Here is a 12,481-nt window from a genome sequence, read left to right as displayed (position 1 = left end):
CCCTTGTAGGTAACTAGCTGCCTTTCTCTTGCTGCTTTTAAGATTCTCTCTTTGTCTTGAACCTTTTGCATTTTGATGATGATGTGTTTTGGTGTGGGCCTCTTGGGGTTCATCTTGTTTGGGACTCTCTGTGCTTCCTGGACTTGTGTGTCTCTTTCCTTCACCAAGTTAGGAAAGTTTTCTGCCATTATTATTTCAAACAGGTTTTCAATTTCTTGTTCTCTCTCTTCTCCTTCTGGCACCCCCAAGATGCGAATGTTGGCACGCTTGAAGTTGTCCCAGAGGCTCCTTGCACTATCCTCATTTTTTTGGATTCTTTTTTCTTTTTGCTGTTCTGATTGGGCGTTTTTTGCTTCCTTATATTCCAAATGAATGGTTTGCTTCTTGGATTTACGTACTCTACTATTGAATCTGAGTAAATTATTCTTTATTTCAGTTAAAGCCTCCTTTGTGCATCGATCATTTCTGACTGGTCCTTTTTTATGCTCTTGAGGCCCTTACTAAGTTCACTGAGGTTCTCACTAAGTTCATTGAGCATCCTTATAAACAGTATTTTGAACTCAGCATCTGTTAGGTTGCTTATCTCCATTTCACTTAGTTCTTTTCTTGGCGTTTTGTTCTGTTCTTTCATTTGGGACCTTTTTCTTTGTCCCCTCATTTTGGCTGCCTCCCTGTGTTTGTTCCTGTGTATTACAGTATGGGGCTAGCTGAGACCAAATGCTGCTTGTTTGAAAGAATTTAGGAAAAACCTGAGGCAGGATCCAAGACAGGCCAATCCTATGGTTAAGCAAGTGGCAACAGCTTGGGTGGGCCTGAAAGTTGGGTGGGGCGGGGCCTCAGGGAGTTACCAGGGCGGGGCTACCAGTGTGAGCCAGGTTGCTGGAGTCCCAGATATGGTGGCTGTCTGCCGCCCCCGGGAAGGGCTCACCAAAGGAACAAAGGCCTCTGACAGCACGTCTGTCCTGGAGAAAGCCCCCTCTCCAGCTCTCGCTCCAGTGCCAAACAGCTCCATTCTTCCTTGTATGTCTCTGGTGCCCCTCGAGCTGCCTGCCCTCCAAGCTTAGAGGGAGAGAGTCCGATAAGTCCATGCGCGGGCCCTTTAAGGAGCTGCCTGGGGCTCCAGCCACCTCAGCCTCCCTGAGCCTCAGTTCCTGCTGGTTTTTCCAGCCAGAAGTTATGGGGATTCTTGTCCTGGCACTGGAACCCTGAGCGGGGCACCTGGTGTGGGACAGGGACCCCTCAGTCCTCAGGGAGGACCTTCCCAGCCAAGGTGTCCTCCTGATTTTTATCCGCCACACGTGGGTGTGGGACCAGCCCGTCCCCTCCGCCCCTCCGCCCCTCCTACCAGTCTGGATGTGGCTGCTGCTTTAATTCCGTAGTTGTAGGACTTCCATTCAGCTTGATTTCAGGTGGTTTTGAATGATGGTTGTTCTGTAGTTTAGTTGTAACTTGGATGTGGTTGTGGGAGGACGCGACACCGCATTTACCTACCTGCCATCTTGACCGGAAGTCTATGCTAGCTTCTAATTGATATTGACTTCTTTCAAAGAACTAAAATGTTTATTGCCCTGGCCAGTTGCTCAGTGGTTAGCACATTGCCCCATGGACTGCTGTGTCTCAGGTTCAATTCCCAGTCAAGGGCACCTACCTCAGTTGCAGATTTGATCTTGGCCCCAGTCAGGGTCGTGTGAGAGGCAACCAATCAGTGTGTCTTTCTCACATCAATGATTCTCTCTCTTCTCCGTACCCCTTCCCACTCTTATCTAAAAATCAATGGAAAAATATCCTCGGGTGAGGATTAAAAACAAAAACGAAAGTGTTTACTGAGTCCAGAGAAGAAAGATAAGTAATTTTAGAGGATGGAATACTGTGTGGAGGCAAAGAGGGCTTAGTGCAGCATGAGGGCCCTGAGGACGGCACAGGGAGTAGAGAGTATTAGACTGGCAGAGGAGCAGAACAGGGAAAGGCCCTCTACTTTTGAAGTTGACAGTGAATGTCTGTCCAACCCCAGACAGAAGAGAAGAATGCTTACTCATTCTTCCTGTGGTCATATTGTCATCAATTCCCAAGGCCCATGACTCGGACTGATTGTTTATAAATATTATAAAGTAAATGGCCTTTTGTGTGATCACCTGGAACCAATTGTCATTTATAATATTTGTGATATAGGAAAATATAACACCTGTCACTTAAGCACTCAGTACATGTTTCTGTGAATGATAGATGGGAAGTAGGAAACGCATACAGTCTCCAAACAACCAGTTTAAAATTTTGTCACAGCTATTAATGCATTGGAGAATGTCCATACTACATTGGCATGAAATGGGTTGCAACCACATTGAGATGTCCTGGCACAGCTTTAAATAGTCACCTTTGCTTATGCTTTGCTGGTAGTGCCATCCTCATGTCAGTTAAACCACAAATCACTTATTTTGATTGCTCAAGTTTCTGGTTTTTCTACACTAGCTTTCTCTACACAGATGGTTCATTCTTTTGAACTTATGTTATTTTTTTAAATTCCTTATCTTTCTGTTTCTTGCTTGCTTTTCTCATCTTACTCCCATGAAGCCTCTCAGATTTTATATAATCAGCGCATTTTTCAGGCAAATTCCTTTACATATTTTAATTGCAAATTGTGTTGGAGAATTCTTCTTTCCCTAAAACTAGAGGATTTCTTTGTGGGGATTGTTCTGTAGGCGTCTGCAATTATCAGTGGCTTTGTCCCATACAAATTCCATTTGTATCTGAGCACAAAGGAGCGGCCATTGTTGGCACTATAACTAGTTTCAGGGTCCTCCAGCTACTGAGTAGGAAGGAAATAAAATTCTAGTGAAACAATCTATAGAAGGAATTTTTTTTCAGGAAACTAATTTTTGTCCATTTTCAACCTCTGTTTGCATTTATTTTTTTCTCATTTTCCTCTTCATTTTGTTTTTCATGTGTCATGCACTCTGTACATATAGTAGACTTTATCTACAATGTATGAGTTGTTCAGATGTAGCATATTACCTAAACTTAGAAATTCATATTTGAAGAGGCTATTACAATTGGTATTTGACCAGCCTTTCGGAATGATTCTGTAGTTTTCATATTTGGATTTGTTGACCCTCCCCCCAACCAAACTCTTCAAGCACTCTCAGAGTTTACTTAGTAATTTAGTCTGCCCTTTCTTTGGTGTTGCTAGCAGAAGTGTTTATTCATTGATGGGAACCTCGCTATTTCAGACCGTAGAGAAGCTGAAACCAATAATCTTATTTATATCTAGTAAATACTGGAAAGGAACAGGGAGCTGGCCTGTTCTCAATTGTCCTCAACATAGCCAGTCTGACTAATCCACGGTCAGCGAAACTGCTGTCTCAGGCCCTTTTGCCCTAAAGCATTATGATTGTTCCCAGAGAAACGCTATACAGCTTTATCCCAAGAGGGAGATGTTCCTAATAGGAATTCCTACTCCTTCACTTTTCGTCTTTTTTCATTCTTCATTTTCTGTAATGATCCGCTGTTGAAAGTCTGTGGCTGTAAAAGCTCTTCCGGAGGCTACAGTGAAGCAAAGTGGGATAAACCAATTACCAGCCTCTCTTCTCAGTGCCTTTGACTATAAACTGGAGGTAATAAATTCCGTGATCTATCCAGGTTACAAAGGAGATGGAACAATTATTGGGGAAAAGCCTTTGATGCACTTTATTGCTATATGAAGTGCTATAGTTTATTATTAAAAGGAGGATTAGAGGAAAAACAGTATCTTTTTTTTAGTAATAACTTATACTTTAGTAATGAATTCTATCTAGAGTATTAATAAATAAATAATATTTCATCAGGCATCTTTTGTACAATTATATAGTTACTACCATTCCAGAAAACCCCACAAAACTATGTGATATGGTGCCGTGCCTCAGAGATTGACAGTCTGATTGGGAATAAGACTAGCACACATAGACCAATAGAAAAAAATGTAAAAAACAGTATATAGTTTTTTTCATATGAAGAACATATTACAACAAAAAATAATTTTGATTTGTTCAGTATTACTTTTCCATTTCTTTGTAATTATATAAAGGTTTTATCATTAATATAAAGCATAGTTAATACTGGTCTGATTTATTTTTTTCAACAGTTAATTATCACCTGCCATATGTCATGCAAAATGCTAGGATATATTAGGAAGTGGTTGACAGTCAGATTCAACCAATAAAATAGGAATAGACCTGAATGCCCGGTTCCCATTGTACAATCTCTCATAATTCATCAGACATCATTAGTCCTGAAGATATGGTAGCTACCACCATCACCAATAGAATGAAACACTCTTATTTTTACGGCTTCTCACTTAACAGTTAAAGATGAGATTACCCTAAGGAATTGTTGTTTTCAATATGTTTTTAGGGGCTAAGATCTCTCTTTAGTGTATCCTTAGGAGTATAATTACTTTGCAGTACATTTAGAGGGACTTGATAAATAGTTACCATAACAAATCACAGGGAAAGAAAGTTCATTCAAGCAATATCTTGTTAACTACCTAAAGCAGAAAGCTATTGAATTAGCTGCCTTGATGTAATAAATTCTAAACAGTAAAGTTGTTATTAGTTTTAGTGGCTACTTTATCTCAAACTACTGCTGAATAGTAGAAAACAGGGATCACAGTTCTGTCTTCCAAGAATAGGTCTCTTTGTGAAACATAGATAGCGAATGAGCTGTCTTGAGAGATGCTAATAAGTATTTGTGATGCAGGTGCAGTCACCTGTGGACTCTGCCACAATGTCCCCAGTAGAGAGGACAGCAGCTTGGGTTCTGAACAATGGGCAGTATGAAGAGGATGTGGAAGAAACTGAGCAAAATCAAGATGAAGCCAAGCATGCTGAGAAGGTAGAACGGAGTCTGTCTTTATTGATGTACTGCCCCACAGTGATAGACCACCAAAGGGCTGTCTAGCCAAGGACCTGATCGGCCCCTCCCCCGCTTCAGCTCTACCTCTTACATTAATCATCATACACATATCTATGGATAATAACTGGTAGTGTCCATATGTGGAAATATGCAGAAAATCAAGCTGGGGTGGAGGGCATTAGCTCTTTTATTTATTTATTTTTTTATGTAGGTTGCCTTAATTTGGAGAATACTCTGCTATTCATTTCTAGTAATTTTAGGCACTTATTTGGTGTTTCTACAAATTGTTTGGTAGTCTTTATCCAAGGCGAAAATTTCCCTTGGACTAGATTTCCTTTCTATATCTTGGTGATGATTTTGTGTTTGTTTTTTTTCTTTTTGTCTTTCTGGATAAAGAAGTTATGACTTTATAGACGATTTAACTCTATTGGTTCAGTTTTGTTTTGTTTTTTTAAAGAAAAATTGACATGGAAAAAAATGATCAAACAGAACCTTGCCATCATATATGGCATAATCTTATTTGACTAACAACCAGTCAGCTAGCTTCTGCTTTCCTATCAGCATGATCCTAAACATGCTCATTGTTATAGTCTGCCTCTTCAACCCGTCCTAAAAATTGTCATCTTTAACCTTGTGGACTAACATCGTTGTTTAGGACCATGTTGAATAAGCAGAAGGTAACTGTCTGATTGTCAATTAAAGGGGACATTATATAAAAACATTGCATTTTACAAAGAACCATGCAGATTTAGTATTAATGTCTAATGAATTTATGTAGACCATTTATAAGAAAGCTATGCTTCTCACCCACTTAGAAATTTGACATTCTAGTGTATTCAGACCCCACCCACAGCAGCTTCAGTACAAGAAAGGACCATGTAACTAATTGAAATAGATAAAGCTTAAGCTTTATCAAGAAAAAAGACCTTTGTGTTCCAGAAAGGAGAACCAAATTAGGCAGGTGAACCACATCATGAAAATGGGCTAAGACGTAGTATTCATGAGTCCTAGAGATCATGTAGGCCTTTGGCTTAATGCTTGTGACCTGAGTTATTTTGCACTTTTATAGTTGGGGAGAAAGAAGCAATAGTCTACTCTGCCATAAAATTCTGTTTATTGATTTAGTAGCGCTTAACATTATAGAGATGTTGCTTGTCCTCTACAGGGCTGATGAAGGAAGGAATGGCAGTCTGATGAACCAACATATGTCTGAGATCCTACAGTACAGGCAGTGATACAGAACCTTTTCTCTTGTAAACAACTGGCTTTTAGATCATTTTAAGTGATTTGTCAAGCTTCTAGTTCTTGATCGTCTTTTTTCCTGCTCCCATTTGATATCACAGATTGGAGGTGGCTTGCAGTAGCTGGTAGTTTAATGTGAAGAGAGAACATAAATATATAGATTTGAAATGCCAAGTTAACATTACAAATATAATTTTAGGAGGAGGGAAGATTTCCATTCCCATTGATACCTGCTGATAATTTTCAAGAACATCAGCAGTGCCCTGGCCGATTTTGGCTCAGTGGTTAGAGAGTTGGCCCAAAGGGTCAATTCCTCATCAAGGGCGCATACCTGGGTTGCAGGTCCAATCCCCAGGAGTGGTAGGGATGCATACAGGAGGCAACCAAAGGAAAAAAATATCCTTGGGTGAGGATAAACACACAGAAAAAAAGAACAGCAGCACATGGGATGGCAGCTCAGACAGCATCCAGCTACCTTGCCTTGCTTTTCTTTCATAAAAAGCAGATCACCGCCCTGGCCAGTTTTGCTCAGCGGTTAGAGTGTTGGCCTACAGTCTGGAGAGACCCGGGTTTGTTCCCACTAAGGGCACGTACCTCGGTTGCAGTTTGTCCCCGGCCGTAGTTGGGTCATGTGACTGGCAACCACTCGATGTGTCTCTCTCACGTTGATGTTTTTCTCTCTCTCTCTCTCTCTCCTTCCCACTCTATCTGAACAAAATATCAAAAAATGTCCTCGGGTGAGGATAAAAAAAAAAAGGCAGATCACCAATGTCTCCAACCTGTGTAACTCCTTTTTCTCTCCTTTAGTATGAACAGGAAATCACTAAACTGAAGGAGCGCCTGCGAGTATCCAGCCGGCGGCTAGAGGAGTACGAACGCCGGCTGCTGGTGCAGGAGCAGCAGATGCAGAAGCTGCTGCTGGAATACAAGGCCCGGCTGGAGGACAGCGAGGAGCGGCTGCGCAGGCAGCAGGAGGAGAAGGACAGCCAGATGAAGAGCATCATCAGCAGGTTAGAGGGTCACCTGCCGGTGGGTGTGGTCTGGCTGGGCGCACAAAAATGTCAGAAGAGGAGCCAAAAACTCCCACAGGGATGGCGAAGTGCCACTTGCAACTCTGCATGTGTTCATGGTACTCAGTACAAGGGTGATGACTGACCATGTCTCTTAAGATTTTCTAAATGGGAGACTTTTCTTGCACTTCCTCTGAAGACAGAGGTAATCTGTTTTCTTTCATCGTAACAATTAGAAAAAATAAATGAAGCATTTGAGAGGGCTTACAGGAGAACTGGGTTTCAAAAACCTTAGTATTCAGTGTCCAAGACTAATTTAGTTTTTCACAAATGAGTCCAAAAACAGGGAAGGGATTTCATTGGACATCATTAAGGCCAGAGAACCAAGAGAGAGCGCACCAAGGATGTCAAGGGAGACTAAGGGAGGGTCAGTTTACCCAGTACTCACATAGCACTCATTGTGGGCCAGGCTCTTTTCTGAGTCCTTTACAAATAATTTGCTTAATCTGTTAATAATTTATTTAAGTTAATGTCTGAGGTAGGTGCTATTATTCTCATTTTACAAATAAAGAAACAGGGAATAGGTTGATTAAGTCACTTGCCCAAGGTTACTTAGCAGTGCAACCAGAACTTGAAGCCAGGCAGTCAAGCAGAGTCCATGAACCACTGTGCTTCAGTGTTGTCAAAAGCTGTGGACAGGTCAAGTAAACCGAAGACAGAAAAGGTGTGTTGTTACAGCTGAACGGAGTCTTACTGAGAGCAGTTTGATAGGGTTTAAACATCAGTGGGATAAGAGGTAAATGGTGGATGAGAAAGAAACCAGCCCCACTAAGTATGGAGTCCTCTGAGGACCTAGCTGTGCAAGGAAGAGAAAGGACAACTGTCATAGGGTAACTTAAGATTAAAAGAAGGTTGTTTGGTTTTTTATTGACTGGTTTGATATTTTAACATGAAATAAGTTGTGCTGATCTGAAGGAGGACATGATTATGGTAATACTGTCCCAAAGGAGATGAAAATAGGAGCAATTTAGTCACAGGTAGAGAAATCAATGTTGGATATCTTCCAAGGTAGGAGAGAAGAAAGAACACATGGTTACAGATCTTTGATTGGGAAGGAGTGGAAATACTGGACTATGATGCATTTCCTGTCCTCTGTGATATCTAGCCCTCTCTTGCAAGATGCTGATTTGCCCTTCCTGCCACATTCTAGGCTAATGGCTGTGGAAGAGGAACTGAAGAAGGATCATGCTGAGATGCAAGCAGTTATTGATGCAAAGCAGAAAATAATCGATGCACAGGTAAGCAGGCTTGGAATCTGGTAGAAGTCACCTTTTATAATAACAGCTATTTCCTGACTTCCCACCCCTTGCAAATGCCAAGGCATGTACTAGGAAATGGGTCATTGAAAAGTTATTGGCATTACCTTTTGAAGATTAAAAGAGATTCTATGTGACCTCTGACTTCTCCTTTCTTTTACTGGTGACAGGTCTGTTAATCCAGCAAAGTATTAGCGTGCTTAGTGCAGTTGCTTGACAAATCTCAACCTAGTGCATGATGGGCTTCACTTCTTTCCTTATGGAAAGTAGGGCATTCTCTAAGCAGGTAGCTATGAAAAGTACACTGCATGTGTCTGGCTTTTGACCTCCACTGACCATCGCTTGGCTGTGATGTTCACGGTCTTGTCAGTCACGTCCACTGTGCCATCAACCTCTAGTCCCAGACAGTAGTGGAACTGTAGGGGACAGACAAGGTTGTAGAAGGTACCTTTCCTTATTATTCCTGTGGCTCAGGGCTTGGCATTGATGCTTGGAATTTGCCTGGTTACCCTTGTTTGCTGGCCTTGCTTAGAGGACCTCTTTCTATTGACGAAATCAGTCTGGGCCTCTGCTCACTTAACTTATACCTGTGACAGCAGAGGTGTGATGACTGCCAAGAGCACTTCTCAGGGACATGTCAATGATCAGAGCAAAATCCAGCAGGCATAAAATGTTTCTTAATTCTTTTTCATTTTATCAATGCAAAATATGGTCTTATGTCTTAGAGTGAAACAAATCACAAAAGGCAGGTGCAGTTTTGAGAATGTCTGGTCTACCCATTGAATGTGTCACCTCCCTGAAGACAACCCAGCCAGGTGTGCATCTCTCACCCTTAAGTGCATGCCACATCCCTAAGCTGTGAAATAAAATCGAGAGCAAGGGCTTCATGTTCTGTTCCCTTCCCTGTGCATCAGCCAGTAGGCCGTCTGTTAGAGCCCCCAGTGTTCTCAAGCAGGCACTTGCCACCTCCAGCCGAGGTTCCTGGGACAGGGTTTGTTTCTCGAAGGCACTGGGGTGAGGCAGAAAGCACAGCCGCTGGAAGAATGCTTCATGGGCCTTGTACTCCTTCGAACATAGCTGGGTTGGAAGTTGAGCGACTTATTATGCTCTCTCGTCTGCTTAGCTCCCAAGATATTTTGGACTCTTGAACTCTGTAGTTTCTGGATATTTTGACCTTCTAAGTTTCAGAAGAGACTTCTCTTGTAATTATCTTACTTGGTCATTTTTTAAAAACCTTCCTAGATGCACCCTGGAGACAAGGCAATCTTGCTATATGCACTATAACAACTCATCCCAGAGGCTTAAGAGAAACAACCCGAAGAAAGAGGGCGACTTAGGAAAACTAGTGATAGGTTTTCACTTTGGAATTTGCAGTCCGACAGTAGAAAGCGGGGAGAGTTCTAGTAATAACCACACCGGGAGAGATTGTAGTTCTCATAAGATACAACAGACCATTTTAATAATTTCAGCTGCCCTTAAGCAGGGGGAGCTTGCGTGTGCCTAGTCATGGCTCTGCATGCACTATCACCCTTTTCTCGGTGGTTCATCAAGGCGGCTTCATCATCAGCTTCTCATCATTAGCCCACCCCAGCCCCTGTTTTGACATCTAGGGCAAGATGACTGGCTATGCAACGAAAGCAAGAGAGGACATTGTATTTGTCAGGGCTCAAAATCTCTCAGTTAACCAGGAGTGTGACACTGTTCAGGAATGGGAGAACTATTACCTGCAAAGCACCAGACTCATAATCTAAGTCAATTAGATAATATTTTGTGTCCATCACTCAAGGCAGTGGTTTTCAGATGGTTTGATTCCATGGACTACTTTGGTGAAACCAGAGGCACCTTCCATAGATCAGTTTCCAGCTGCTCCTACTGACCACTCAACAACAAGACCACTCTCAAATAATCGGTCACGTCACACCGAAGCTGGCTAACTATAATCACTACCCATTCCAATATAGGCATTACTGTATAGGGAACTTTCGACCACAGGCCCACTGTGGATCCCTAAAGAATACTGGGGAAATCCACTGGACCACATGTGGAAACCACTGCACCATGCACAGCACAAATCAAACACGAAAGCCAGCTTTTAAATATATAATCTCTTTAAAAGGTAGGTTTCCCAGTTCCAGCTATTGTCTTACTGATACATTAAAAATCTTATTATAGCAAAAGACCATGACCATCCTTTGGCACCCTTTGTAATGGACGGCTTTTTGTATCAGATCCTTTCCTTTGTAAGGAGGAACCCTACTCTCAAGTGTTTACTGCAGAGCAGTCCTCCTGGCATCGTTTTGTAGAATGAGAGGGTATCTGGGATGAAAGCTTCCCAGGGAGGCAGCCCATACTTTTATATCCCTGAGATTACATTTGTCTCGGTGCCACTGGTAGTAGAAAATATATTTCTGAAATGAGTGCAGTGTCTTTTCTTACACTAGAGTTGAGCCCAGCATTTCCCAAAACACTAATGGCCAGATGCCCAGTGAACTGGTTTTCATCTCTCTCAGCAGCCCTGTGTCCCTGTAGGAAAGGCTTGTCGCTGAATTCAGCCTCTCCATCTCCTAGAGTCAGTTCACCCACAAGGCCAGCCTGGGCCAGCTGCTTTCTAACTGGAACAGAGGAGGAGCACTCCACTGGTGAGGGCTGGTCCACCTTCTGCACCTTGTATATGGCCATGGGGATCCTGGTGATGGTACTAAGGGAGCATTTCTTAAACATCAGACCAGGGACTGTGCCACCTTTCACCCCCCTCCAGGCTCTCTCCATGTGACTCAGATGGAGAACAGAGAAGGGCTTCCTCCTCTGAGAAGCAAGCAGCTGCCTAGTTACTGTTGCAAGTGATGCCTCCACTGTGTTAAATTACAGGTCCTAAATGGAGATGAGATTATTCAAACAGGCAAGTAAACCTGTCGCTCTCCAGCGGAGCAGTTCCCAGCCCTGGCCCAGTGCACTGCCTCCTACACATTCCAGCTCCTGCCTCCCACCCCGACACCCTCCTGTCAGGCCTGGGCTTGTCTCTCAATCCAGGCAGAATCGCAGAGCGTCTGTTGTCAACGAAACGTGAATTTCAAAAGTCCCTGTTTGTTTTTGTTTTTTCTTTTCTTTTACTTTTTGGTTTATTTTGTGAAGTTGACAATGAGGGAAATTACAAAAGGGAGTTTCTCCACTTAGAAACTTGCAATTGTTTGGGGCAGGGGATGGGGGGATGCTTGGCTTCCTTTGTTACTCTCATAGTCAATAAATAATTACAATCACTCTTAACCTTCTTTAAGAATCAAATAATTTTTCATGAATGCTTGTTTTTTTTTTTATAAACCTGGAAAATTTTGTTTTTTTTAGATTATCCTAATACTGAAATATCTTTTCTTTTTTCATTATTTCAAGGAATTATGTTTTTCTGTGTAGCAATCATTCCTAACCATAGGGTAAAATATCAACTTTGGCTCCCCCCACCTTATTTTCTGGTAACCACTGGCCACTCCTTACCTACTGACTTAGAAAAGACCTATACTTATTATCCCAGTAAATTCCATTGGCTGTAATTTTTTAATTATTATTTTTTCAAAACCTCACAGATCTTTTTTTGCCTAGCCTTACAACGAGGTACTCGCCTTCCCAAAGTCAAAAGCATATTATACTAGATTAGTGTTCAGTTAATAATTCTGATTTTGGGTATCTTACCACCTGAGTTCTCCATCAGGGAAAGGAAGAGTTTGTTTTAATGATAATAAGTGTGAGCTGGGTTTTTTTTAATACTTTTGAAACTATGACTGCCACACTGCTGCCATACAGATCCCCGCCCCACCCCGCAGTAGGGAAGCATCATTTGATGTTATATCTGTGCTTTTACCTAAATCCCCACCCCCACCCCAGGCAGTGGTCTTTACTCTGTATCCCCTGCAGTGAGTTCCCCACGGAGTCCCCCATGGGCCCTGTGTGGACAGCAAGGAGCAGCGTCAAAGCTTCAGTCCTTCTACGTCCTTTCTGAACCTGACCATGACTCGCCTTAGCATGCTTTTCCCCATA

The 12,481-nt window shown here is 42.3% G+C and overlaps 1 protein-coding gene across 7 annotated transcripts in view; it reads left to right on the top strand.

Annotated features, from left to right (window-relative positions):
* Positions 1–12,481, top strand: part of RASAL2 (RAS protein activator like 2) — a 292,067-nt gene that overhangs the window by 272,315 nt on the left and 7,271 nt on the right. For all 7 annotated transcript variants that reach the window (XM_036272221.1, XM_036272220.1, XM_036272223.1 and 4 more), the window contains 3 exons: positions 4,729–4,863; positions 6,934–7,136; positions 8,347–8,434. In XM_036272221.1, the coding sequence (XP_036128114.1) occupies positions 4,729–4,863; positions 6,934–7,136; positions 8,347–8,434 (426 nt within the window). The remainder of the gene's footprint in view (positions 1–4,728; positions 4,864–6,933; positions 7,137–8,346; positions 8,435–12,481) is intronic.

The sequence above is a fragment of the Molossus molossus genome, unplaced genomic scaffold (assembly GCF_014108415.1).
Source record: "Molossus molossus isolate mMolMol1 unplaced genomic scaffold, mMolMol1.p scaffold_m16_p_20, whole genome shotgun sequence".
Taxonomy (NCBI): Eukaryota; Metazoa; Chordata; class Mammalia; order Chiroptera; family Molossidae; genus Molossus; species Molossus molossus.
The sequence above is the reverse complement of the archived record's forward strand: the minus strand, read 5'-3'. Positions and strand labels throughout refer to the sequence as shown.